This window comes from Pan paniscus, chromosome 23 (assembly GCF_029289425.2).
Source record: "Pan paniscus chromosome 23, NHGRI_mPanPan1-v2.0_pri, whole genome shotgun sequence".
Taxonomy (NCBI): domain Eukaryota; kingdom Metazoa; phylum Chordata; class Mammalia; order Primates; family Hominidae; genus Pan; species Pan paniscus.
In genome coordinates, this window is record NC_085927.1 from 30660492 (window position 1) to 30688242 (window position 27751).

Here is a 27751-nt window from a genome sequence, read left to right on the forward strand (position 1 = left end):
CATGAGGCAATAGTTCCCACAGGTTGCACCACCACAGAGAACTTGGATCTTTTTCCTTCTAGGCACCCATATCTGAGGCTTCTAGTAAATATTTCTTCAGCATGAGCTAACCAGGGTTGAATGGTATCAAGCAGAAGTCATGGGAAGTGAGCAGCCTCATTGCAGGTCAGGGCATGATATCTGTGCGGCTTTCTTGAATCCTTTTCTGTTCTTGGCTGTAGGTGGTTCTCCTGATGAACTTTAGGAGACCTCCAAGTGGATTGGCTTGAGGTGTTGGGAGGCCCACTGACACCCCCTCAGCCAGGGCCTTGTCTCTCCTACTCCCAGCTCTCAGTACATTTTATCTTTCACTTCACCTGTACTCTATTCCCATGCCTATTTGTGTATTTTGAGGTGCGTATTTTCTTGTAAAACCTCAGGAAGCCATTTTTTAAAATTATGGCTGGATGTGGTGGCTCATGCCTGTAATCTCAGCACTTTGGGAGGCCGAGATGGGCAGATCTGGAGTTCAGGACCAGCCTGGCCAACACGGTGAAATCTCATCTCGGCAAAAAATATAAAAATTAGCCAGGCATGGTGATGCAGGCCTGTAGTCCCAACTACTGTGCAGGGAGGGCCAAGGTGGGAAGATCTTTTGAGCTTGGCAGGCAGAGGTTGCAGTGAGCTGACATACCACTGCACTCCAGCCTGGGTGACAGAGGAAGATCCTTCTCACCGCCCTCCCCGCCCCCACCCCCACTAAGACAGTCTTGCTCTGTTGCCCAGAGCTGGAATGCAGTGGTGTGACCTCAGCTCATTGCAACCTCCACTTCCCGGGTTCAAGCAATTCTTCTGCCTCAGCCTCCCCTGAGTAGCTGGGATTACAGGTGCGTGCCACCACGTCCAGCTAACTTTTGTATTTTTTAGTAGAGACGGGGTTTCACCATGTTGGCCAGGCTGGTCTCAAACTCCTGACCTCAGGTGAGCCACCCACCTCAGCCTTCCAAAGTGTTGAGATTACAGGCATGAGCCACTGCGCCCAGCTGAGACCCTGTCTTAAAAATAAATTTACCAGCACTTTGGGAGGCTGAGGCACTTTGGATCACAAGGTCAGGAGTTCAAGACCAGCCTGGCCAAGATGGTGAAACCCCGTCTCTACTAAAAATAAAAAAATTAGCTGGGCATGGTGGCGGGTGCCTGTAATCCCAGCTACTCGGGAGGCTGAGGCAGGAGAATTGCTTGAACCCGGGAGGCAGAGGTTGCAGTGAGCCAAGATTACACCACTGCACTCCAGCCCCATGGGTGACAGAGTGAGACTCCATCTCAAAAAAAAAAAAAAGTTAAAAATTTATTTAAGACAGTGTCTTGCTCAGGCTGGAGTGCAGTGGTAAGATGATAGCTCACTGTAGCCTCCAACTCCTGGGCCCAGGCAATCCTCCCACCTTGGCCTCCTCAGAAGCTGGGATTACAGGCATGACCCTCTGTGCCTGGCCCAGGATATATATATATATATATGGAACTATGAGGCTAAAATGTCCCTGGTTCCTACTTTCAGGTTTCTGCTGAATTTGAGAGAAGTCTGTCTTGAAATATCAAAACTGTCACATCATTCTGGAAGAAACAATACTCCAGAGACATCTTTGAAAACTACCTTTAGAGCCTGGTGCGGTGGTGCGTTCTTATAGTCCCAGCTACTCTGGAGGCTGAGGCTGGAGGATTGCTTGAGCCTAGGAGTTCCAGACTGCAGTGAGTTATGACTGTGCCTGCGAATAGCCACTGCACTCCAGCACGGTCGACATAGTGACACCTATTGAGACATAGTAGGATCTCAATTTTTTTTTTTTTTTTTTTTTGAGACAGTGTCTTCTGCAGTGGTGTATTCTCGGCTCACTGCAACCTCCACCTCCCAGGTTTAAGCGATTCTCCTGCCTCAGCCTCCCCAGTAGCTGGGACTACAGGCTTGCGCCACCATGCCTAGCTACTTCTTGTGTTTTTAGTAGAGAGCAGGTTTCACCATGTTGACCAGGCTGCTCTTGAACTCCTGACCTCAGGGGATCCGCCCACCTTGGCCTCCCAAAGTGCTGGGATTACAGGCATGAGCCACCACCTGGCCAGCATCTCAATTTTTAATAAATAACTAAAAAATAACTTGTTTGAACAGGTGTATCTTGGCCAGCAATGCTGGACTGGGTTCCTTTGAGGTGAGGGAAACTCTTGGACATGGGACCTAGTGGGGGCTACCCCTCTGCTTGCCTCCCTGCTGGGTTAACAGTACAGCTGGCCCAGCCAGTCTTGAAACCTTACCCTGCAACAAAAACTTGACACCTCCAGGCCAGTCATTCTGGAGGTGTCTTCTCTGCCAAGTCGGTGACTCCCCAACCCGCTATTATGGCTGGACTCTGCTCTTGTAGTCTTAGTGTACACCCTGGTTCTTCAAGGGCAGCAAGCAGGACTATTCCGGTAGCAACCAGAGCTGCAGCTCAGGGCCCCGCGCTGGAAAGCTGGGGCAGCTTAGGTGGTAACTAGTGTGCTGAGCATGAGGGGCGCTATGGAGCCCAGGCGGGTTTAGAAGCATTCCTGGCTTCCTGGAGGAGGGGAAATACTGGTAATTCAGGCTGAAGGAGCTGGATGGGGCCAGGGGCAGTGACTCACGCCTGTAATCCCAGAACTTTGGAAGGCCTGAGACGGGAGGGTCGCTTGAGCCCAGAAGTTCGAGACCAGCCTGGGAGACATGGCAAGACCTCGTCTCAAAAAAGCCACGCGTGGTATGCGCCTGTGCTCCCAGCTGCTTGGGAGGCTGAGGCTGGAGGATCGCTTGAGCCCTGGAGGTCGAGACTGCTGTGAGCCGTGATCGCACCACTGGACTCCAGCCTTGGTGGCAGTGAGACCCTGTCCCCAAAGAACTGGGTGATCTCGACCCTCCACATCGCTGGCTCTCCACGGGCGCTGCACAGTGGAGACCCAGGATCTGATTGCATAGGACTGGGCACTGGAGTTTAAGTTCTCCAGGGGGGTTTAATATGCAACGAAGTTGGGAACCACTACCAGTGAACCCCTTCATTCTGTGCGGCTCCAGCTCCCGGAAGCCCTCGGACAAGGAACTGCAGCCCATGTACCGCGTGACGTGAGAGCGGAGCCCGGGTCTGCCCGGGCGCGGGCCCGCGGCCACGGCGTTTGGATCCCAGATCCCAGCCCCCGCGCTCAGTCCGGGCTTCCTGACCGGCGCTCTCCGCGTCCCTTCTCGCGCGCCCTTACCTGGGGTTGGGGAGGTGGGGACAGAGCCGGGCGCAGTCCGGGGCACAGCCCTGAGGCGGGGCTGAGGGCCAGGCCGCCACGTCCCTGGACCCTGAAAACGGGCTCGGACCCCCGCTGCAGCGTGGACTCCGGTGTGGCCGCGGGGCGTGCAACCCGGACCCTGGCCAGCTCCGTGTCCTCCAGACCTTTACTCATGGCCCCGCATCGCCAGGCCGAGCTGCACCTTCGGTCCCCGCCCGCGGCAGCCGAGGTAGGGCATTTCCAGCGCCGACTCCGGGGAAGGTGGACATCGCACGGAAGGGGGTGAAGGGCAAGGAGGATCCCAGCTTGGGATGGGGGTAGAGGGTGGCGGACCTTGCGCGGGGCGGGTGTGGAGGGCGGCCCAACTCTTGTGGCCCCTGGTGCTTCCGGGAGCTCCGTCCTCGCTCTCGGATCCCAAGGAAGAACTTGACCTTTCCCTGACATTCTCCAGTGCCCATGGCTTCTGGCGTCCACGGATGGCGGGGAGGGGAGGGGGGCGCATTCAGCGACTGCAGAGACTGGGGGCTGTGGGCCGGGGCAGCTGCGGGGCGGAGGGTGGCGTGTGGTGGGGTTGGGTGGCGTGGGGCCCAACGGCCGGCTGCGCCGCCCTTCTCCGTATGGCTCTTCGGAGCCGTTGCATTTGCCCTCTCAGGGCTTCCTGGGCTCTCGGCCCTAAGTAACCTGTGTCCCAGAGTCCCTGAGGGAGGCGCAGGATCACTGAGCTCTGCCCTCCCTAAGATGGAAGCAGGACCGTGTGGAGGAGGGACGGCCGCATGGGATGGCCAGGGTGGGGGCCCCAAGAGGACAGCCTCCGCCCGCTCGCCCGCCCGCCAAGGAAAGCCCTGGGGGAACACACTTTCAGGCTAAGGGGTCTGAGGAAGAGAAGACTAAAAAGGGGGAAGCCCTCGAGATGCCCAACAGTCAAGTCCGGGAAGGACGGAGTAGATAACCAGTAACTGCCTAGAGGGTGGGAGCCAAGAAGAGGAGGGGCCTGGACAGGGCTGCAAGGAGGAAGACACAGGCCCCCATGCCAGCCTTCTGGAAACAGCGGTTTGCAGACCACCTGAGCTCACCAAGACAGCTCTGAAGAATTTAGGGAATTATGCTTTGGCTTCTGGGTTGAAGGAAAAAAATATCTATAGGATGCAGCATTCAAAAGACCCGTAGGCAGGGCGCGGTGGCTCACACCTCTAACCCCAGCAATTTGGGAAGCTGAGGCGGAGAGGATCATGTGAGCCCCAGGGTTCAAGACCAGCCTGGGCAATATAGTGAGTCTACAAAAAAATAAAAATGAAAAAATTAGCTGGGCTTGGTGGCATACCTATAGTCCCAGCTGCTCCACAGGCTGAGGTGGGAGGATGGTTTGAACCTGGGAGTTGGCCCAGGTGTGGTGGCTCATGCCTGTAACCCCATCACTTTGGGAGGCTGAGGCAGGTGAATTACTTGAGGTTAGGAGTTTGAGACCAGCCTGGCTAATCATGGTGAAACCCCATCTCTACTAAAAATACAAAAATTAGCTGGGTGTGGTGGCCCACGCCTATAATCCCAGCTACTCAGGAGGCTGAGGCCGGAGAATTGCTTTAACCTGGGAGGCGGAGGTTGCAGTGAGCTGAGATCGCACCATTGCACTCCAGCCTGGGCAACAAAGCAAGACTCAGTCTCAAAAAAGAAAGAAAGAAAGGCCAGGTGCGGTGGCTCATGCCTGTATTCCCAGCACTTTGGGAGGCCGAGGTGAGCGAATTGCTTGAGTCCAGGAGTTCAAGACCAGCCTGGGTAGCATGGCGAAAACCCGCCTCTATGAAAAAATTTTTAAAATTAGCCAGCCATGGTGGCACACTCCTGTAGTCCCAGCTACTCAGGAGAATGAGGTGGGAGGATCACCTGAGCCCGGGAAGTGAAGGTTGCAGTGAGCCGTAATCGCACCACTGCACTCCAGCCTGGGCAACGGAGTGAGACCCTGTCTCAAAAGAAAAAAAAGAAGAAAATATTTAAAATATTTAGGCCCAGCACGGTGGCTCATGCTTGTAATCCCAGCACTTTGGGAGGCTGAGGTGAGCGAACTGCTTGAGTCCAGGAGTTCAAGACCAGCCTGGGCAGCATGGCGAAAATCTGCCTCTACGAAAAAATTTTTAAAATTAGCCAGCCATGGTGGCACACTCCTGTAGTCCCAGCTACTCAGGAGAATGAGGTGGGAGGATCACCTGAGCCCGGGAAGTGAAGGTTGCAGTGAGCCGTAATAGCACCACTGCACTCCAGCCTGGGCAACAGAGCGAGACCCTGTCTCAAAAGAAAAAAAAAAAAGAAAATATTTAAAATATTTAGGCCCAGCATGGTGGCTCATGCTTGTAATCCCAGCACTTTGGGAGGCCGAGGCAGGTGGATTGCTTGAGCTCAGGAGTTCGAGATCAGCCTGGGCAACATGGTGAAACCCTGTCTCTACCAAGAAAATACAAAAATTAGCTAGGCATGGTGACAAATGCCTGTAGTCCCAGCTACTCGGGAGGCTGAGGTGGGAGGATCCCCTGAGCCTAGGAGGTGGAGGCTGCAGTGAGCTGTCATCACGCCACTGCACTCCAGTCTGTGCCACAGAGCAGGACCCTGTATCAAAAAAAAATATGTATTTTTAACACAATTACAAAACACTGTTTATAATTAAAAATAATAAAATGTTTGTAATAAAAAACTTTTTCACGGCAGAATAATATTCCACTGTGTGGACTGAGACAGCTGGTTTTGTTTGTTTGTTTTTGTTTTTGTTTCATTTTGTTTTTTGTTTTTTTTAGACAGAGTCCCGCTCCTTCGCCCAGGCTGGAATGCAGTGGCGCGATCTCAGCTCACTGCAACCTCCACCTCCTGGGTTCAAGCAATTCTCCTGCCTCAGCCTCCCAAGTAGGTGGGATTACAGGTGCCCGCCACCATGCCCAGCTAATTTTTTTTTTTTTTTTTGCATTTTTAGTAGAGACGGGGTTTCGCCATGTTGGCCAACCTGGTCTCGAACTCCTAACCTCAGATGATCCACCTGCCTCGGCCTACTAAAGTGCTGGGATTACAGGCATGAGCCATCGCGCCTGGCCTGAGACAGCTCATACTAGCTCATCGGTCACTGGGAGTGTGGAGATTGTTGTCAATCATGTGTGTGTGTGTGTGTGTGTGTGTGTGTGCACGTGCACGCATGCGCGAGTGCGTGTGTTTAGAGAGGGGGTTTTGTCATGTTGCCCAGGCTGGTCTTGAACTCCAGGGCTCCAGCAATCCTCCTGCCTTGGCCTCCCAAAGAACTGGGATTACAGGTGTGAGCCACGCTCCTGGCCTGTTGCCAAATTGATGATAGAAATTCCTCATGGGGTCTAATTAAGTGCCGCAGGGACAGGGCTACCCTGCAGCCCTGTGGGCTAGCTCTTGCCCAGCCCTCACTGTAGGAGTCCTCTGACCTCTTCCGCCTACCTCTTGCCTCCTTCCAGTCCAACACCAGTCTTAGATTTCTTTCCTGAAGACACATGTAACCGGGCACAGTGGCATATGCCTGTAGTCCCATCTACATGGGAGAATGAGGCAGGAGAATCCCTTGAGCCTAGGAGTTCAAGGCTGCAGTGAGCTATGATCGTACTCCTGAACTCCAGCCTGGGTGACAGAGAGAAACCCCATTTCGAAAACAAAACACATGTGATGAAGACTCCTTACCCAGCTCCCCCTGTTCCTCCAGACCAGCCAACCTCCATGCCAGGCCCCTGCCCAGAACTTCATGGCAAGCTGGACTGGACTGGCATATTCTGAGTTCTCCGGAATTTACCATCTTACTTCCTTGCCCACACTGTTTCTTCTGTGTGAATGCCCTTTTCCTCTCCTATGAACACCTACGGGCATCTGCCCTCAGCTCCTGCCACCTCCCTCCATGAGAACAGGGATTAAGACTGGCTATCCCTCACCAGGCGCGGTGGCTCATGCCTGTAATCCCGGCACTTTGGGAGGCCAAGGCAGGCAGATCACCTGGGGTCAGGAGTTCAAGACCAGCCTGACCAACATGGAGAAACCCTATCTCTACTAAAAATACAAAATTAGCCGGGCATGGTGGCACACGCCTGTAACCCCAGCTACTCGGGAGGCTGAGGCAGGAAAATTGCTTGAACCTGGGAGGCGGAGGTTACGGTGACCCCAAATCATGCCATTGCACTCCAGCCTGGGCAAAAAGAGTGAAACTCCATCTCAAAAAAAAAAAAAGTCCGGGCGCGGTGGCTCACACCTGTAATCCCAGCACTTTGGGAGGCCAAGGTGGGTGGATCACAAGGTCAGGAGATCGAGACCATCCTGGCTCACACGGGGAAACCCTGTCTTTATGAAAAATACCAAAAAAACAGCCCGGCATGGTGGCAGGCGCCTGTAGTCCCAGCTACTCAGGAGGCTGAGGCAGGAGAATGGCGTGAACCCAGGAGGCGGAGCTTGCAGTGAGCCAAGATCGCGCCACTGCACTCCAGCCTGGGAGACAGAGCAAGAGTCCGTCTCAAAATAAATAAATAAATAAATAAATAAATAAATAAAGACTGGCTATCCCAGAGCCTGGGGACAGGAGAGTGTGCGCTGCAAAGCCAGCCATTTGAGGAGGGCCTAGTCTGAACTGAATAGGTCAATGGGCTGGAGCTGACTTTGGACAGAGTTGAACAACCCCAAAGAATCCAGCGGGTGCTGGGCATACAGTCGTCAGGCCTGTGTAGACAGACCTGGGCTGAGAAGAAGCTGGGCTGCAGTAGCCAGGGCAAGGCAGAGGGGCAGGAACAGGCATGGGCGATGGGGTTGGGCCCCAGTTCTTTGACCTGGGGAATCCCCCAACCTATGCTTCCATATGAATGAATCACTGTGCATCTGTGGGCACCACTGCATCAGCTTGCCCCTCCACACAGCTGCCCTTGGCTCATGTTGGCTGTGCTGTATCAGTCCTTCAACGTTTCCTGGGGATCAGTTAATTAAGTTGAGGTCTCTGCGTCTGGAAATCCGCCTCAGCCTGCAGGGAAAAGGCCCCTAGTCTTGTTTCTGCCTTCAGAACCCTGAGACAGAACAAGGAGAATCCTGCTGATTCTCAGATTGGGCTCCAGGGGGCGACAGTGTCAATCACAATGTTAGATACTGAAGTTGGCTCAGTTCTTTTTTTTTTTTTCCTTCCCCTTCTCCCCTCCCGTCCCCTCCTTTCCTCTCCTTTCCCTTCCCCTCCCCTCCCCTTCCTCCCTTTTCTTTCTCTTTCTCTTTTTTTTTTGGCAGAGTCTCACTCTGCCATCTCACTCTGCAGTGGCGCAACCTCGGCTCACTGCAACCTCTGCCTCCTGGGTTCAAGCGATTCTCCTGCGTCAGCCTCCTGAGTAGCTGGGATTACAGGTGTGTGCCACCACACCCAGCTAATTTTTGTATTTTTAGTAGAGATGGGGTTTCACCTTTTTGGCCAGGCTGGTCTTGAACCCCTGACCTCAAGTAATCCTCCTACCTTGGTCTCCCAAAATACTGGGATTACAGGTGTGAGCCACTGCACTCGGCCTTTTTTTTTTTTTCTTTTTTTGAGACAGGGTCTCACTTTGTCGCCCAGGCTGGATGTAGTGGCAGAATCATGGCTCACTGCAGCCTTGACTGCCCAGGCCCAAGCCATCCTCCCACCTCAGCCTCCCAAATGGCTGGGACTACAGGCTTGCACCACCACACCAAGCTGAAGTGTTGTTTTGTTTGTTTTTTGTAGAGACAGTTTTGCCATGTTGCCCAGGCAGCGATCCTCCTGCTTCAGCCCCCCAAAGTGTTGGGATCACAGGCGTGAGCCGCTACGCCCGGCCACTTTCTTACCTAAAATACCTGCACACCCTACTTGGAGACCCTAGGGTGAGGGGAGTGGGGAACAGGAGAACCTGACAGTAGAGGGTACATGTAAGGAGGAGAGGGACAAGCTTGCTGTGTGGTGGGGTGCTCCAGGGCTGGGGGTGCCTAGGGATCCACCTCTCTCCCAGGCTGTGGAATTATCCTCCCCGTACTCACTGCTTCTCTAACCTTGGCTATCTCCTGCTGCCTTTGGGGTGTCTGATGGGCTTGAGGGACCTCCCAGCTGCTCTAGGTCATCTCACCGCAGCCATGTGCCCCATTTGGTACTGTCAAAGCTGCTGGAATATTATCGTCTTTCCAGAACTATCCTTGGGGCAAGATCAGGACCTCAGGCTGCCTGGGGCTCAGAGCCCTCCTGGGTCTTCCTGGGGCCCCTGGTCCACATGCATCTCCACTAAGCCTGAGGGCCCTTCGGGAGAGGCAGCACTTTTAGCCTGCCCTTGGTTTTAGCTTTTGCTCTACGAAGATCTTGTGATTTCTGCCCCACCATGGGGCAGCAGGAACCTCAAGCACAGTGCCTGGGGCAAAGGGAGCCACAATGGACTTGCCCCAGGTCAGGCCTGCACTTGCCTTGTGTCAGGGTATCTCCCCAAGTTGCTGGCCTCAGTCCCTACACTGACCTGTTTCCCCAGCTTTATCTCTGGCACCCCAAACTCAGCAGCCCCAACCCCACTTCCCAAGCACCCCCTGTGCCTGGCTCTGTGCCTGTCATGGTGTCCTGGCAGCAGTCTGGGAGAGTATTTCAGTTACCTGCGGTGTCCTGGGAAGGCTGGAGCAGAGGGGTCCACTCACTGATTGCCAAGGTCACAGAACAGGACTTGCATTGTGCACTGGAGGCCCTGTGGTCTTGCATGAGCCTGGTAGGCCTCTCCCCTCCTGCTTCCAGCCCTCCATCTGGGAGGCCAGCCTGCCCAGGGCTGCTCTGCCACTTAGCAGCTGTGTGGCCCTGGAGAGTCCCTAACCTCACTGAACCTCAGTTTCTCCGTTTGTGAAATGGAGATAATACAAAGAGAACCTTCCTTCTCAGGCTGTTGTGATGGGTAAGGAAATAAATGCATGCGAAATCACAGCCGTAGTTACTATGAGGCACACTGTCTTCCTGGCTAGAGGAGATTCTGAAGGTGGGTGGGGCAGCAAGATCACCACGTGTATGAAATGGGGGCAGGCTGGTTGGAGACTGAGGGCACCAGCCCCAAGCACTGCCATCTGCCCTGTGATGGGACTCTCCTGTGGCAGTGGCAACGGTCCCACTGTGGAAGCAACACATGAGCTGAGAGGACTTGCCTGAACTGAGCCACATGTGCCCTCTGGGCCTGGTCACCCCACCACCTGCCCCCAGTGTGACCCATGCAGGGCCTGTTCCTGACCCTGAACAAGACCAGGACTCCCTGGGCTGCATTTCCTATCTGTAAAATTGTAGGAGGGTGGTGGTGGTGGGGGCTCGAACTTGCCCCCTGGGTGGGGTGGGGCATAAATAGTCCCAGAGGATGGCCTGGGAAGGCTGGCTGGGCCTGGCACAGGGGACTTTACTGCTGTCATTATTGTCCTCCTTACAGGAGAGGAGAGCAAGGCCCAGACAGGGGAGGAACCCACACAGCCTCTGTGCTCCAGCCTGCTTGAAAGACAAGGTCTACCTACAACGCAGAGATGCACACATTAAGGACAATGAGACACCCAAGTGTTAGGAACCAGAATAATCAGCCCTAATAGAGGGGAGGCTGATCAGGGAGGGCCTCCTGGAGGAGGAGGCACATCATCAGGGTGCACTGTGATTTCTGGAGACCCAAGGAGTTCTGGTAAATGACAGGTGAGAAAAAGAAAATGTAATAAAATATAATTGAAAACAGACCCTGGTATGTGTGGAGAGAGGGCCGGGAGGAACCTAGGACACCGGCGAACCTGAACTCCCCCAACCAGTGAAGGGAGCTGTGGGCAGCAAGGTTTGATTGGGGTTTTCTTTCTTGTGGAGGTTTCTCAGAGTGATTCAAGTTCCCCCACCCCGCCCACAGATGGTTCTGAGACTTTGGAAAGAAAGAAAAGGAAAAAAGACCCTGCCCGCGCCCCAGCTGGGCATCCCTGGGAGGTCGCGAGGATCCCCGGAGACCCAGACTCGGGACGGGGCGCCCCCGGCCAGAGCGGCCCCTGGCTGCCTCCCTACGCCCCGCGACTCCGGTCCGGACGCCGAGGGCCTCGGCCTGCCCCTGTCCCCCGGCCGCCCCCCACCTGCTCCGGCCCGGCGGGGCGGTGCTGGGCGCCGCGGGCTCCCCGGCCGCAGTGCAGCCGCAGCGCCAGCCCCGCCCCGCCCGCGCCTCCCCGCCCCCCCCGCGCCTCCCCGCCCCCCCCGCGCCTCCCCGCCCCCCCCGCGCCCGCGGCCCCAAGCGGTTCCCGAGCCCAGGCCCGCGCCGAGCCCAGGTGAGCGCCCGCCCCGGGGACCCTGGTCCCCGGAACCCCGGTCCCCGCCCGCCGCCCCGCCTCTTCGCCCCGGCGCCGGGGGCCAGCGCTTGCGCTCGCAAGTCTCGGACCCCGGCCCGGCACGTTAGGGGTTGGGGGTTGGCAAGCGGGGCCAGAGTCACTGGCCGGGGTCCGAAGCGCACGTCGTCCTTCTCTCGTCCCACAACGGCCCCTTCCCGGCTCGCCGCGGGGCCCCACTGTGTGCCAGTCCCCCTTCTCGGGCTGCAAGGTCTGGCGGGGGCAACGGGACGGAGCCGGCGAGGCTGCTGGCATTGGCTTCCCAGAGAGAGGGAACTGCACGTGCAGAGGCGGGGAGAGTGGACAGAGGCTTGCCCTGAGCTCCGTGGGGGAGGGGAGAGCGCGGAGCCCCCACACTCGAAGGCAGGACTGGGATCAGATGCCACCCCTAGGACGCCTGGAAGCCACTGGGAGTCCGATCTGGGCAGGAGCCCTTGGGATGAGGCAGTGGGGGCAGGTGGGCGAGAGGTGGAGGAGTGGGGAGAGGACCCTGCCCAGCCTGCACCCTGGGGGCGCCAGGAGCCCTGGGAGGGTCAGGTGGAGCAGGGGCCGCTCTGTGAGATGGGAGTAATCCAGTCCCGCCTCACAGGTCCTGGGGTCCCTGGGACAGACACAGACTCCTGCTGGGTGGTTAGCACTGGGCTCTGCTAGAACTTTTCTGCAGTGGGCAGCTCATGGGCAAGGAATAGCACTCGGGCGCTCTGCACTCTGGGGGTCCCTCCTGCCCTGCCCCTGGCAAGGACCTTGGCCTTTGCCTTTGAGTGGGGTGACTGGGCTCCAAGCCGATCCAGCACACAGTAGGCCGAAGGCACAGGGGCCCCACCCGGTCTCCTTCCTGGCCCAGGCCCTGGGGGATTCAGGTCCCTGGGTACTCGGGAAGGGATGGCACAGCCTGGGCAGGTCCCCAGTGGCAAGACCAGGTCTGACCTTTTCTGGGATCTGTGGCCCATCAGGTGAGGCCTGAGGTCAGCCAGGAAGGAAGTGCGTAGGGCTGAACCAGGGCTGAAACCAGGACCCAGGAAGGGACTGCCTAGTGCCCAGGGAAGGGGCAGGTGGGGCAGGTGGCAGTTGAGTTTTACAGACCTTCTTTGATGACAAGTGGGGGAAAGAGCCAAGGCACGCCCCAGTGGCTGTGGAAGCCACCGCCTCCTCCCCTGTAATGGGCACCTCGAGGACCGACAGGCGCAGGGGCCAGGCACCAATGGTCCCTCTCCAACCTGGCCTTTTGTTTCCACCCCTTGCTCTCAGGCACCCACCCACGGCCCTTCCTGGTATCTGGACCAGACCAGGTGGGTCTCAGCCCCACCTCAAGTGAGACTTCAGGAAGAACTTCCAGAGGAAACTGGAGGATGGCAGTGGGATGGACTGTGGGGAGGTCATTTGCAAACAAGGCAGCTATGCCTGTGCCCTGGGCCTTCCAAAGTCCACCTGTAGGCTGCATCTTCCGGAAGGCCCACCCTGTAGCCTGGAAGGCACCTGGCTACAGTGATCTCTCTGCTGTGCAGGTGTCCCCTCCCCCAGGGCACCTTGCAGGGCCTTAGGGTGATATGGGGGCTTTCTGGGCCCCTGCCCACCTTAAAACTGATCAAGGTGGGAGGGTGGGGTGGGAGGCCACAGGGATACCCCTGCTGCTTGACCTTGATGGGACCTTGACCCCTTGCTTTCCCCATATGCTGTTGGGCATGACTGCCCACAGGCCTGGTGGGCATTTGTGAAGGGCTGGAGTCGGGGGTAGGGGGAGCTTATGGCTGCTGGGCACAGGCGTGGCAGGGCTGTGTGCCTGGCTTCCCTTTCCCCTAACCCCATCAGGCCCGGGCTGGCCGCCCACTTCTGTTCACCACAGAGCAGGGTTTCCCTGGGGACCAGTGGACTGGCCCAGCCCCACACCGCCCCCCAGCCCCTCCTGGCCACAGCTTGAGCTGGGAGGAGGGTGGAGGCTGGGCCGCCTCCTGGACCCCTGCCCTCCCTGCCCGGCCTTCCAAGGCCCGGCAGCCTCAGTCCACTGCTGGGCCTGGAACACGGAGCAGTGGCTGCCCTGCGAGGAGGTGGGTGTCCGGAGTGCTAGCCAGGGTGGGGCTGGGCTAGGGGGAGCCTGATGTCACCCCCATTGTAGGAGGGAGAAGACCAAGGATGAGAAGGGCTTTGGCTTGCCCAAGGTGACCCCCTCTTTGAGCCTAGGCATAGTGGTCTCCCGGGAGAATGGAGGGTCCCAGAGCTCTCAGGCTGTGGGATTTGGAGAGGGGAAGGGGGGCACGAGGAGGCAGTAGAAATTAGGGAGGATTTCCTGGGCAAGGCAGCCGTGGGGCTGGACGATGGGTGGCCGAGGTTCGGGCAGAGGAACTCCACTGGAGGAGTGAGGGAGCTGAGCTTGGAGGGCTTCAAAGGGGAGGTGACCTCCAGGGCCCCATGCTCTGGGATCAGGCTCACGCCATGGTTCCCAGCTCAAATGTAAGACTCTTTCCGAAGCTCCCACTGTCTCTCCCCGTCCCTCTGTGTCTCTACCTGCCCACACGACCCCGTCCTGATGGCTCCAGTCTCCCCTGCAGGTCCTACAGCAGCTCCAGCAGGATGGCGGCTCCAGCGTCTCTAAGGCCTGCAGGGGGTCCAGCCCCATGGGGGGCGCCCTAGGCCTCCGACAGCTCCCCATCTGTGCTCCTGCCTGCCGGCCATCCTCAGGCCACTCGCCATGGGCGGCTGCTTCTCCAAACCCAAACCAGGTACCTCCTGTCTTCTTGTCTCCATCCTTTCTCCTCCCTCCCCGCCTCCTCCTCCCCCCTCTCCCCCCCTCCCCCTCTGCACTCGGCAGGCCTCCGAAGTAGGTCAGGCTAGGCAGGAGCCCGCTCGGAATGTTAATACGCTGCAGCCAGGAGGGGGTAGGGGGCCTGGAGCAGTTCCCCCAGCTGGCCCCTGCTCCAGTGGGTGCCCCTTTTTCTTTGGGGCTTTGAGTGTTGGTGGTGGGAATAACAGCAGGACCCTTCTTGGAAAAGGAAAGTCAGGGTTCCTCCTGTTGCAGGGTTGGGGAAGGGGCTATGCCCCCAGGGCCAGGGAAGGGGGGAACTGGGGACACGCTCAGCCACTCTGTGACCTAGGGCATGCAAGTTACCCCTCTGAGCCTCTGTTTTTCTCTCTGCAAAAGAGAGGGCCTGGCCACCCTGACCTCTTAGAGTTGCTGTGAGGGTATAGTGGGCAGATCCTGGCTCTCTTTGCCTCCTCTGATCCCCTGTGTGGTCTCGGGCTGCCTTCTTGGCCTTTCTGGGCACACTTCCCCATTTATACAGGAAATCACCACCCAACCTAGCCTGAGCTACTCCAGCCAGAAGTGGGAGTGTCCTGGGGTGCTGGGGGAGGCCTGGGTCTTTTCTCCACTAAAGACTCATGTCTGCGGAGCTCTCCCTCTGGCCCCCCACTTTCCCTCTTCTCTCCTCACAACACCTGGGGAGGCAGGAGTGTGCAGCTTTGTCACAGATGGAGAAACTGAGGCTTAGAGAGACCTCAAGAGCGCAGCCAGTGCTCCACTCACCCCGCCAGGCCACGCTGCCCCAGCCAGCTCACCCCAGCCAGCTCACCCCAGCTCCCCTTACCTGATACCCATCAGCTCCGTTACCTTGGAACTTGTGAGGCTTTTCTCCCTTTCCTGGGTCTAAGGGAGAACTTGGGGGAGGGAGGAGGGCTGTGATGACCCACCAGGCAGAGGGACCCACTTGCCTCTGCTCCAAGAAGCCACTCTTCCTCCCCCGCTCCTGTGCTGTGGATACCTAGGCCTGGGCTGGATCCCTCTCTGCCTCAAAATGTGCCTTGGGCAGATGACGTCCATTGTCTCCCCCTAGCAGTGGGTGGGATGATGCCAGCTGGCCTCATACCAGGCATCTGTGGCACCGCTGGGCTGGCAGGAGGCCCTGGCAGAAGATGCCACCTGCAGGTTCTTTTAAAGGACCCCAAATGGCTGGCCTGCCTGGGACCCATGGCCCCAGGACTTCCAGTGTCGGGGGTGGCCACTCTCACCAAAGGCAGTCCTAAGAACTTAGGCAAATCCAGCCCTGCCCCTTCCTGGCTGTGTGGCCTTGGGCAGGTGATTTCACCTCTCTGAGCCTCTGCATCCTCATTGTAAAGTGGGGTTGTTGTGCCTAGCATGAGGGCCTGGCACACCAGAAGCACTTGCGGAATTTTTTTTTTTTGAGACAGAGTCTCACTCCTTCTCCCATGCTGGAGTGCAGTGGCGTGATCTCGGCTCACTGCAAGCTCCGCCTCCCAGGTTCATGCCATTCTCCTGCCTCAGCCTCTCGAGTAGCTGGGACTACCGGCGCCCGCCACCACGCCCGGCTATTTTTTTGTATTTTTAGTAGAGACGGGGTTTCACCGTGTTAGCCAGGATGGTCTCTATCTCCTGACCTTGTGATCTGCCCGTCTCGGGCTCCCAAGGAATATTATTTGTTATCCCTTCTCTGAGCTGGGCTCTGTGCTGCCAGGCCTCCCCTGTGGGGCTGTAACCAGAGGCTCAGGCCCCAGGTGCCCATGCTGGGCAGGTCAGGCATGAGGCTCAGGGAATTTCCAGATATGGGAGTGACAGCATTTGGGGCGTGAGGGTTCAGCTGGGGTCTTAAGGGGCCACAAAGAGACTAGAGCAAGCAGAAGACCTCTGTGCAAATCCCTCACTTTCTATCTTGCTCCACTCGATTCTGTGGCTCCGTGTGCATCAGCACCTGCTTCCTGGGTTCCCTCTGTGCTCCTGTGCGTCCTGTCTGAGTAGTTGTTAAGAAGGTATCAGACCAGTCCCTCACCTAGCTCAGAGCTAGGAGGAAGTGCAGCTCTCTTAGCATCTGTTCACCTGCCTTTTATTAGGCCATAACTGATACCTAAAGGCTTTCCATCCTCACCATGGCTGCTAGGAGGCTCAGAGCTAACTGGTAAAACACTGCTGCCCAACTCCATCTATTGAGCTTCTACTCTGGGTTACATACATTATTTCCTTCAGCATTCACTATCACCAACGAGGTAGGCATTTGCTGTTCTCTCTGTTTTATTTTCATTTTTTGAGATGGGGTCTCATTCTGTTGCCCAGGTTGGAGTAAAGTCGCATAATCATAGCTCGCAGCAACCTAGAACTCCTGGGCTCTAGTGATCCTCCCACCTCCTGAGTAACAGGGACTACACGACTGCACCACCATGACTGGCAATTTTATTTATTTTTTTAACTTTTTTATTTTTTGAGAGACAATCTCACTCCCTCACCCAGGCTGGAGTGCAATGGCTTGATCTTGGCTCACTGCAACCTCTGCCTCCCAGGTTCAAGCGATTCTCCTGCCTCAGGCTCCCAAGTAGCTGGGATTATAAGCGCATGCCATCATGCCTGGCTAATTTTTATATTTTTAATAGAGACTGGGTTTTGCCATGTTGGCCAGGCTGGTCTCGAACTCCTGACCTCAAGTGATCTGCCTGCCTTGGCCTCTCAAAGTGCTGGGATTACAGGCGTGAGCCATCATTCCCGGCCAACTGGCAAATTTTTAAATTTTTTGTAGAGACTGCATCTCACCCTGTTGCCCAGGCTGGTCTTGAACTCCTGGACTCAAGCGATCCTCCTGCCTTGGCCTCCCAAAGTGTTGGGATTACAGGCATGAGCCACCACACCTGGCCTTCTCTCCATTTTATAATAAAGGCATCTTAAGGCCCAAAGCGGCTAAGGCAGGTCTTATGGGCAGCCAGAAGTCACGGAGCTGGGGCTGATCCAGTTTTGTGGGTGAGCAGAGACGCCTCTCCCCTCTACCTTTCCAAAGGGCCCCTGACTTAATGGCTTCCATTAGACTGCATCAGTGAGCGGGCTTGGAGCCTTCTGGGAGGAGGTGGAGGATGAGAGCAGCCTGGCTTGGCGTTATCTGGCCCCCCTGCCAGGCTATTTGTGAGCTCCCACAGCTTCCACAGCTGGTGTCAGCTAAGTCCAAAGTATTTCTCTTTTTAATTCTTCCAAAAACATTCTAACACCATTACATAAGGTATAGAAAATGGAATGAAAGCCCCACCCATAACCCCCCACCTGATACAACGGCCTCAGTGTGGCTCTGTGCTCTGCATCCTCCCTGCTGGGTTGGGGTCAAGGAACTGACCTTTTCTTTGCCCCTGTGCCCTGCTATGCCTGGGCCTGAGCTGAGGGCTGGGACTTGGGGCTGGGGAGGGGACCTGGCCAGGGTGGAGGATTTAGCAGAGCATGAGATGATGGATATGCAGGGGCTGGGCAGCCAGGAGAGGCAACTCCTGAGCCTTGTCTGGGTAGATAGGAAGGATGGCAGCCCCAGTCCAGGGGACAGCTCAGGCAAAGGCCTGGAGGTGCATCTCGGCAGCCTCTCTGGGTTCTTGGTTTCTGGAGTGTCAGTTCTGAGATGGAAGGGATGAGAGGTAAAACCCAGAGGTGCTGGTGCCTTGGGAAGTGAGAGCGGTACCTCCTGCTCCAGCATCGGGCCCATGCTGTGCCAGGGGCTTAGTGTCCATCACTCAGCTTCCTCCCTGCAGCAGCAGCCTGGGAGGCCAGATTATTGCTGCTAAAAATTCTGTTTATTGTTCCCTTCTAATTAGAAAAATATCCCAGGCACATCACAGGGAATTTGGAAAATGTGGAAAAGTATAAAGAAGAAAATGGCAATCTCTGGCTCACTCCCCGCTAGAGCTGGCCCCGTGGGCACGCTGGGGAAGTGGCTCTGTACGGAGGCTGTGGGGGGGGGGGGCTGTGCCCCCTCTGTGCCATCCATATGCATTCCCATGCTCAGGTTCACCCCCAGGGCACACGAGGACACTGAAAACCCAGCACCTGGTTAGTGATGAAGGATTCTCAAATTGGTGAGAAGAGCTATTTTGAGAAGTTGAAATCGGGCTGGGAGCGGTGGCCCACGCCTGTAATCCCAGCATTTTGGGAGGCCGAAGCGGGTGGATCACCTGAGGTCAGGAGTTTGAGACCAGCCTGACCAACATGGAGCCCTGTCTCTACTAAAAGTACAAAAATTAGTCAGGTGTGGTGGCGCACGCCTGTAATCCCAGCTGCTCAAGAGGTTGAGGCAGGAGAATCGCTTGAACCTGGGAGGGGGAAGTTGCAGTGAGCCAAGATCGCACCATTGCACTCCAGCCTGGGCAACAACAGCGAAACTCCATCTCAAAAAAAAAAAAAAAAAAAAAAAAAAAAAAAGAAGAAGTTGAAATTATGCTGTGTACATTTTTTTAATTTTTGAAAAAAATTCAAATATATGGGAAAGTTGTAAGACTAGAACAATGAACCCTTGACTTCCTGTCACCCAGATTCACTGGCTGGGAACTGAGCTGCTGCCACTTTTGAATTCCTGTATGTACATGAGTCATACCCTGAGATGTCAGGGACATTGTCATTGTCCATCAGAAGATGCAGGACTGTAGGGCCTCAGGGTTCTTTCTGCCACAGAGGTTTCTGCAGCCAGGAGAACTGCAGGGTCGAAGGAACTCAGCTCTGTGTCCCCCTCACTAACACTGTAATTGAAAAAGGAGGGGGGGTGTGGTGGCTCAAGCCTGTAATCCCAGCACTTTGGGAGGCTGAGGCCGGCAGATCACTTGAGGTCAGGAGTTTGAGACCAGCCTGGCCAACATGGCAAAACCCTGTCTCTACCAACCCTGTCACGCCACAACTCTGGCGTGGTGGTATGCACATGAAGTCCCAGCTACTGGGGAGGCTGAGATGGGAGAATCGCTTGAACCCAGGAGGCAGAGGCTGCAGTGAGCCGAGATTGCATGACTGCACTACAGCCTGGGTGACAGAGTGAGACCCTGTCTCAAAAAAAAAAAAAGAAAAAGAAAAAAGAAAAAAGAGACATGCAGAAACGAATTCAAGCAGACCCGGGTGCATCCCCACCCATCCATGCCCCTCCGCTGCTTCGTGCCAGGTTTAAGGCTATTTGCTGGGCTGGTGGTGCAGAGGGAATTCTGGGGAGGTTGCCAGGCAGGGCTGAGCCTCCTGGCACCCTGAGGAGCTGGCCTCTGCACCCAGCTTGAGGGATGGGGGAGGAAGTTGGCTGAGGTGGGGGGCTCAAGGCGCTGCCTTGCCCACAGTGGAGCTCAAGATCGAGGTGGTGCTGCCTGAGAAGGAGCGAGGCAAGGAGGAGCTGTCGGCCAGTGGGAAGGGCAGCCCCCGGGCCTACCAGGGCAACGGCACGGCCCGCCACTTCCACACGGAGGAGCGCCTGTCCACCCCTCACCCCTACCCCAGCCCTCAGGATTGCGTGGAGGCTGCTGTCTGCCACGTCAAGGACCTCGAGAATGGCCAGTGGGTTCTGGGCCTGCCTGGGAGGGGGGATCGGGGTCCCAAGGTGGGAGGGTGAGGGGGCCATAGCCGGGGGTCGGGGTTGGCCTGAAGGGGCTATGACCAGCTGCTGCCCTGGTCACTGCCTTTGTGGCTTCTACCGGTCTGGGCCTGCTCCCCAGAAGGCTGGACACTGGGAGGAGCTGCCAGGAGGTTGTGCCTGGTGTCTGGCCTGACCTCTGAGTGCTGTGGTTCCCCAGGATGCGGGAAGTGGAGCTGGGCTGGGGGAAGGTGTTGCTGGTGAAGGACAATGGGGAGTTCCACGCCCTGGGCCATAAGTGTCCGCACTACGGCGCACCCCTGGTGAAAGGTGAGCTGTCAGGTGGGAGGCGTGAGGGGGACCTTCCAGGCCCCATGCCAGCTTGGCTCCTCCCTGGACCCCAGGATCTTCATCTATTAGTGAAGTCTCCTGGGCTGTGGGGAGGGGCCCGCAGTTGCCGGGGCACTGAGATCCTTGGGAAGCAACCCCTGCTGGTGGGCCCAGCCTAACACCTCCCCTTCCCAGGCGTTCTGTCCCGTGGTCGGGTGCGCTGCCCCTGGCACGGCGCCTGCTTCAACATCAGCACTGGGGACCTGGAGGACTTCCCCGGCCTGGACAGTCTACACAAGTTCCAGGTGGGGCCAGGAGTGCGGTGGGGTGGGAACCTGGGGGTGTGGGGTTCGGGGCTGGTCCTGAACAATGCAGCCCTTGCAGGTGAAGATTGAGAAGGAGAAGGTGTACGTCCGGGCCAGCAAGCAGGTGAGGGGATAGCTCGGGGCTCAGGCAGAAGGGAGGAGCCGGGAGGGCATCTTGGCCCAGAGAATGCCATGTGCAAAGCCCTGTGGTGGGAGGAGCTTGGCACGTGTCACTGGAGCAGAGTGAGGGGTTGCGGTAGGGATGAGGCTGGGCTGGAGCGCCAGGACCTGCCCGCCAGGATGATGGCATGCAGAGGATGGCAGTGACCCTCCACCCTCCTGGCACCCACAGGCCCTACAGCTGCAGCGAAGGACCAAGGTGATGGCCAAGTGTATCTCTCCAAGTGCTGGGTACAGCAGTAGCACCAATGTGCTCATTGTGGGTGCAGGTTGGTAGTGGGGTCATGAAGGGCAGGGTGGGAGATGGGATTGGTGAGAAGTGGTTCCCGGCCCACGGGCCCCTCCCCTCAGGTGCAGCTGGCCTGGTGTGTGCAGAGACACTGCGGCAGGAGGGCTTCTCCGACCGGATCGTCCTGTGCACGCTAGACCGGCACCTTCCCTACGACCGTCCCAAGCTCAGCAAGGTACAGGGGGTGGGGCAAGTAGGGACCCTATCCCTCTGGGTCCCAGTTAAGCCCACTTCAAGCCTTGCTTGTCACCCCATTGGGGTCTGGCCAGCTGCCCTCCCTGCTTATGCCAGGCCTGTCCGTGGTACCCCCAAAAGATCTAGATTTGTCATTGTTTTGAGACAGGGTCTCACTCTGTCGCCCAGGCTGGAATGCAGTGGCGCCTTCTCGGCTCACTGCAACTTCCACCTCCTGGGTTCAAGCGATTCTCATGCTTCAGCCTTCCAAGTAGCTGGGATTACAGGTGTGCACCACCACCATGCCTGGCTAATTTTTTGTATTTTTAGTAGAGATGGGGTTTTACCATGTTGCCCAGACCAGTCTTGAACTCCTGAGCTCAGCCCATCCGCCCACCTCAGCCTCCCAAGGTGCTAGGATTACAGGTGTGAGCCACTGCACCTGGCTTTTCTTTTTTTGAGACAGGGTCTTGCTCTGTCACTCAGGCTGGAGAGCAGTGCCTGTCTCACGGCTCACTGCAGCGTCGACCTCCACCTCCCGGGCTCAAACGATCCTCCCACCTCGGCCTCCCGGGTAGCTAGGACTACAGGCGCGCACCACCATGCCTGGCTAATATTTTGTATTTTTTGTAGAAATGAGGTTTTGTCATGTTGCCCAGGCTGGTCTTGAACTCCTGGTTCAAGCGATCCTCCTGTCTCAGCCTCCCAAAGTGTTGGGATTACAGGCATGAGTCACTGCGCCTGGCCAGATCTGGGTTTGCTGAGTTCTGTCCTGCAGCCCCTATGTGACTGGGGCTGGCCCCACCTTCCCTGGGCCCCAGTGTCTTCTGCTGTAAACTGGCTCCTCTCAAGCTGGCTCTCCCCTGCAGTCCCTGGACACACAGCCTGAGCAGCTGGCCCTGAGGCCCAAGGAGTTTTTCCGAGCCTATGGCATCGAGGTGCTCACCGAGGCTCAGGTACAGGGTCAAGGGTGGGAAACAGGCCCGAGGAGGGAAGGTGGGAACCGTGAGGTTGTGTGGGCCCCTGGGGTGGGGTCTTGGTGCTCTACCTTCCTGGCCCCACGGCCCAGGCACCTGGGAGGTGCTCCAGGCTTGGGAGACAGCAAGGAGCTTTTTCCTGATGGGTCATAGGCACACACAGAGCCCCAAGGTGTGCGGAGATGAACGATCAGGGCTGGATAGGAGATACTGGTGGGACTTGGGAGGGTAAGGAGAGGTTTGAGGGGAAGGTGATGTCTGAAGCTTAAAGAATGAAGCCCAGGTGGCAGGATCTGTTTTAATGGGAGCTTCTCAGAGGCTGTGACTGGGCTGTGGGTGTACTGCAGGACCAGGGAGTGGGCGGCGAGGCCCAGCCCCATGCCCAAGCTCATGCTCTGCCTGGTGGGGATTGCAGGTGGTCACAGTGGACGTGAGAAATAAGAAGGTCGTGTTCAAGGATGGCTTCAAGCTGGAGTACAGCAAGCTGCTGCTGGCACCAGGGAGCAGGTGGGAGGGTCTCCTTTTTACCCATCGGACACTAGGCAGGGCACTGGCCTGGACGGGGCTGGGGCTGCGGGGAGGCCCTCACTGACACGGCCATATCTCAGCCCCAAGACTCTGAGCTGCAAAGGCAAAGAAGTGGAGAATGTGTTCACCATCCGGACGCCAGAGGATGCCAATCGCGTGGTGAGGCTGGCCCGAGGCCGCAATGTGGTCGTCGTGGGAGCCGGCTTCCTGGGTGAGAGGTAGTGGGCAGTGGGGATGGTGGTCAGGTCGTCATGGCCAGTCCCAGGGAAGTTCTGGTCAAGGAAGGTGCAGGTGCCAGCCTGCCACCCCCTGCCCATCACCAGGGATGGAGGTGTCCGCTTACCTGACGGAGAAGGCCCACTCTGTGTCTGTGGTGGAGCTGGAGGAGACGCCCTTCAGGAGGTTCCTGGGGGAGCGCGTGGGTCGTGCCCTCATGAAGGTGAGCCCACCCCACCACCCAGTGCCTTGGAGCCCTGGGGCCCAGCCTGGCCCCTGGCTGGGCTCTCATCCACCGCCCACCTGCCCACTTGCCCTGACAGATGTTTGAGAACAACCGGGTGAAGTTCTACATGCAGACGGAGGTGTCTGAGCTGCGGGGCCAGGAGGGAAAGGTGGGCCCTTCTCCCTTCTCCCTGCTGCTTTCTGTCCTCTGTCCCCTGAGCCTGGGAGCTGGGTCCACCTGTTTACCCACCCACTCCCCACAGCTGAAGGAGGTTGTGCTGAAGAGCAGCAAGGTCGTGCGGGCTGACGTCTGCGTGGTGGGCATTGGTGAGTTGGTGTGTGGGCAGGCAGGCACAAAGCAGCCCAGCCGTCTGCACATGCTCACATGTGACCTTGGGCTAGTCCCTTCCCCTCCCAGAGCCTCAGTTTCCACCACATCTGTCATATGGGGACCCCCAACCGCCCCCACTTTACGGAGCTGTTGGGGAAGGTATGTACCGGGCTCAGCCCAGGCCTGGCACAGTGGATGCTCCCAGTGCCTGCTGCCCAGTAACACTCATCTCCATGCCCTGCGAGAGTTGACATAGACGAGACTCGAACTGGCTCCTGCTCCAGCTGAGGTGCCAATTTGGGTAGGGGCCAAGATGGGAGGTGGTAGCACCTGCAGGGGCTGAGGAGGTATGGCATGCTGTCCCTCCACTTAAGGGCCTCATGGAGCACTTCTTGGAGAAGGTGATATCTGAGGTCTTGCGGGAGGCACCGGGTCTGTGGAAGCCCGGGTAGTGGGGACCAGGGTGCATGAAGGCCTCAGGTAGACAGCCCCTGGAGGATCAGTCTGGGGCTGGCACATCAAGCGCATGGTGTGGGGTGTGGAGAGTGACTACGCAGAAGGGAGGGACAGGGGAGTGGACACAGGCTTCCGTCCTGTCAGGTGCAGTGCCCGCCACAGGCTTCCTGAGGCAAAGCGGCATCGGTTTGGATTCCCGAGGCTTCATCCCTGTCAACAAGGTGGGGTGGATGGCACCGGGTGGGGAGGACCCGGTGCTGGGCTGGGAGTGGCAGGAGGTTCAGGTCAGGGCCCCTGTCACACCCATGGAGCTCTGGGCCCTCTCTCTACAGATGATGCAGACCAATGTCCCAGGCGTATTTGCAGCTGGCGACGCTGTCACCTTCCCCCTTGCCTGGAGGAACAACCGGAAAGTGAACATTCCACATTGGCAGATGGCTCATGCTCAGGGTATGGCCAGTCCCGAGGCACATGGAGGGGTGGGAGGGAGTCTCAGGGTCTCAGTGTCCCCATGCCCATGCCTCAGTTGCTGACCTTGGGTCCCGGACACTGTGTTAGGCATCAAAGCTCTGATGTGGATTCTCTGGGCAGCCTCATCCCGGCGATCCAGCCAACACAGAGCACGACACCCCACTGAGCCAGCCATAGCTCCTCAGTCTCAGTTTTCCTTCTGGTGGTCTCTCCCTTTTTTGTCTTCAAGGACATATATTCTGCAGAATTCCTGATTAACCTGTGCAGTTACCCTGGGGAGGGAGGGAGGGATTTAGTGGATCACCTTCCTATTTATGCCTCTGTTTCCCTTGGGCCACTCAAGTATCTCTGTGAACTCAGTTCAGCCTCATGCAGGTCCCCGAGGTGCCATCTGAGCCCAGAGACGTGGGCTCAGTGGAGGCACTGTGCTTTCTGAGGAATAGCTTTCCCCTCCTGATGTTTGCTGGCCACCAAGTCCCCCAAGCCTCATCCACTGTGCACATCTGGTCTGGGCCCCTAAGCTGCAGGTGCCATCACATTAGTTGCCTCACTGCCTCCGAGAGAGGACTGCCAGACTCCCAGCCTGGGACAAGGGACTTCTCTGCACCCATCTCCCCTTCCCTCTGCCTTTACACCTGAGGGTCTGCTGCTTGAAACCCCACTTCTGGTACCAATTTCTATTCAAGTCCAAAGTCGAAAGTTGTTGCTAGGTTGTAAGTAACCAAGGCTACTTATCAGCCAAGTATAATTAGGATTTAACTGAGAGAGTTTAGGGGACTTTGAAGTACATCCAACTACAGGGGTCTACTGGGGCCTCATAGGAACTGGGGAGCCATCCACACTGGTCTCTTTGGGGCCTTGTGTGTGGCTATCATCTGTGCTTCCCTGTGTACTTGTGCCCCATTTTCCTCCCTCTTCAGACCTGATACGTCTGATTAGGTGTCTGTGTGCACAGCTGAAATGGTGGCGTACTCCCCCAACCCCAAGAAGCAGACCTTCCAGAGTCAGGGCACTTTATTCAGATTCTCTAAGGAAGCAATCAAGTGGCTAGCTTTGAGGCAGGTGTTCCCCTGCACCAGTCAGCTGCAGGTGCAAGTGAGCAGTGGGCTGAACAATGATGTCTCTTGACCTCTGGGGAGACCAGGAGGAGTAGCCACACGTGTCAGGGGTCCCCAGGGCATCAGGAGCAGGTAGTGTGGGAGTGGTAAGAGCGAGAGTCAGGGTTCTCACGGCCCTGGGTCCCGCAGGGCGCGTGGCAGCCCAGAACATGTTGGCGCAGGAGGCGGAGATGAGCACTGTACCCTACCTCTGGACCGCCATGTTTGGCAAGAGCCTGCGCTACGCGGGTAACCCCAGGGCCTCGGATGGGGGCGGGGCCGAGGGCGTTTAGGGGCGGGGCTTGGGTGTGGGGCGGGGCTGGGAGTCTAGGGGCGGGGCTATGACCGCACTAGGAAGAGGCCAGTAAGAACTCGCTGGCGGCGAGGCTAGGAGCTACCTAAAAGGACGTATGGAGCAGGGCCTGGGCGGGGTTAGGAGGGGATCCTGTGACGTCTCGTTCCCTCCCCCGGCTCACGTGGGTGCCACCCACCTGCCCGGCCCACAGGCTACGGAGAAGGCTTCGACGACGTCATCATCCAGGGGGATCTGGAGGAGCTGAAGTTTGTGGCTTTTTACACTAAGTGAGAGCACCGGGGTGCAGCTTGGCGCGAAGCAGCGGGAGCTCATTCGGGAAGGGGGATTCATCCCAGGCAAAATCCCAGAACAAGAGCCCAGCCCTGAGCCCCGCTGAGGAGTGCTGGAGCTTCCTTAGGAAAGCCCGAAGCTTGTGCACGGTCAAGCCGCGATGTGCAAAGCAGGGAGGGCTGGGTGCTCAGGCTATTCTTGTTGCCCTGGGGTAGGTCCTTCCCTGGGCCCCAGATGGACAGCAGTGCATCAGGGTTTTCAAAAAGGGGCTGCTGCCTCGCAGTCCTCAGGCTTGGCCATCCTCTCCTTGCAGAGGCGACGAGGTAATCGCCGTGGCCAGCATGAACTACGATCCCATTGTGTCCAAGGTCGCTGAGGTGCTGGCCTCAGGCCGTGCCATCCGGAAGCGGGAGGTGGAGTGAGTGTGGGTGTGGGAAGCCTGGGGGTGGGAGTAGTTCCCTGGAGGACTGGCTAAGGTGCCTATGACAGCCAGCCGCCCCCACAACCCTCCAGGGCCTTTCCCCTCTTGGTTTGCATCGCGTGAGGCTTACAGGACTACAGGGAGGTGTGGGGCAAGGATCATGGTTTGAGAGCAGGCTGGTTATGTGTTCATGGTGGATGGAAGGGATAGAGATGTGTGTCCCCAGGCAGGGCCAGTGCTGTGGGGAGGGGTCAGGGCCCAATGCATGGGCAATCACCAGGCGTGGGACACCTAACTGGACATGGTTGTGCTGAGCCTGGCAGAAGCTAGGTGGGAAATGCAGCTACTGATGCCCTGGGTATGCCCTCCACATAGATGGTGGGGGTGGTTCTAGGTTTCACTCAACACCAGCCAGTTCCCTTATCCTGGTGTGGTGTCAATGAGATTCACCCTCTGGGAGAGAGCTCCCAGGGACTGGGGACAGCCTGGAGGCCACTGGGAGGCTATGAGACAGGGGCAGGCTTCAGGCTGGAAACAATGAAGGACCAGAAGGGGACATGATAAATGACATGCTCTCTCCTTGGCCTTCTCTCTGTTTCTCTCTTGCCTTCGTGAAGGCTGTTTGTGCTGCACAGCAAGTACGTGTGTCCTTCATGTTGACCGTTCTGAGCCTTTCCCATGTCAGCCCAGACCCTCCACCCAATGGTCTATCTCCATCTGTCCAAGTACCTCCCTGCTGGGCACTAGGGTCTGGCACAGAACAGACCCCCTGCTGTCCTCAAGGGCCAGCTGTTCAGGGTGCCCAGAGTGGAGAGCCTGTTTTCTTCTGTCTTGACCCCTCCTCCCCTCACTCCTGCAGGACTGGCGACATGTCCTGGCTTACGGGGAAAGGATCCTGAGCTCACATGCAGTAGACTTGGGCAGGCAAAGGGGGCACCAAGGGCATAGGCCAAGCCTTGGGGGCAGGTGCCAATCTCCAGTCCCAGGATCCCCCAGGGCAGGACCTGAGCCCTCCCAGTGCTTGCCTTCAGCCACCTGGCTCCCCTCTTGGGAGGCCTCTGCTGGATCCAGAAGATGCTCAACCCTCAAGGCCTCTGCTGCCACTGACAGCTGGCACTGGAGGCAGGACAAGCCCTGCCTCTTCTCCCTCTATTGGGACTGGTCCCCTGAAGAACCCTGCAACATGTTAGACATTACCGTAAAATTAAAACGCACAAATTTGCAGATCTGTATGACTCCCAGTGTAATTGGGCCAATAGGCACAGGACCAGACCACAGGGAAACAGGCACAATCACAGAATGCCAG

General features: G+C 57.4%; 1 protein-coding gene across 10 annotated transcripts; it reads left to right on the top strand.

Annotated features, from left to right (window-relative positions):
• The first annotated feature begins 2586 nt into the window (after positions 1-2586).
• AIFM3 (apoptosis inducing factor mitochondria associated 3) lies at positions 2587-27677 on the top strand. 10 transcript variants are annotated; one of them, XM_034948756.3, is made up of 23 exons: positions 2587-3484; positions 10659-10909; positions 11112-11514; positions 12820-12860; positions 14118-14288; positions 19630-19843; positions 20385-20494; positions 20574-20618; positions 20847-20943; positions 21026-21138; positions 22007-22093; positions 22530-22621; positions 22723-22853; positions 22966-23081; positions 23182-23253; positions 23347-23410; positions 24015-24091; positions 24203-24320; positions 25589-25687; positions 25945-26020; positions 26338-26442; positions 27063-27083; positions 27305-27677. In XM_034948756.3, the coding sequence occupies exons 3-23, from the start codon at positions 11112-11114 to the stop codon at positions 27342-27344; spliced, it is 2292 nt and encodes a 763-aa protein (XP_034804647.2). In that variant the 5' UTR covers positions 2587-3484; positions 10659-10909; the 3' UTR covers positions 27345-27677. The 10 variants fall into 10 exon arrangements, 9 of the variants coding, with proteins under 9 accessions (XP_034804647.2, XP_063459302.1, XP_063459304.1 ...); XM_063603232.1 differs by having other exon boundaries at positions 3089-3484; positions 24021-24091; XM_063603234.1 differs by having other exon boundaries at positions 3089-3484; positions 21050-21138.
• Positions 27678-27751: the final 74 nt, after the last annotated feature.

Coding starts and splice junctions, on each gene's coding strand:
- AIFM3 (XM_034948756.3), top strand. CDS start 11,112: ATGGTTCTGAGACTTTGGAAAGAAAGAAAAGGAAAAAAGACCCTGCCC. Junction 23,254..23,346: donor TGCGGGGCCAGGAGGGAAAG/GTGGGCCCTTCT, acceptor CACTCCCCACAG/CTGAAGGAGGTTGTGCTGAA. Junction 24,092..24,202: donor GCTTCATCCCTGTCAACAAG/GTGGGGTGGATG, acceptor CTCTCTCTACAG/ATGATGCAGACCAATGTCCC.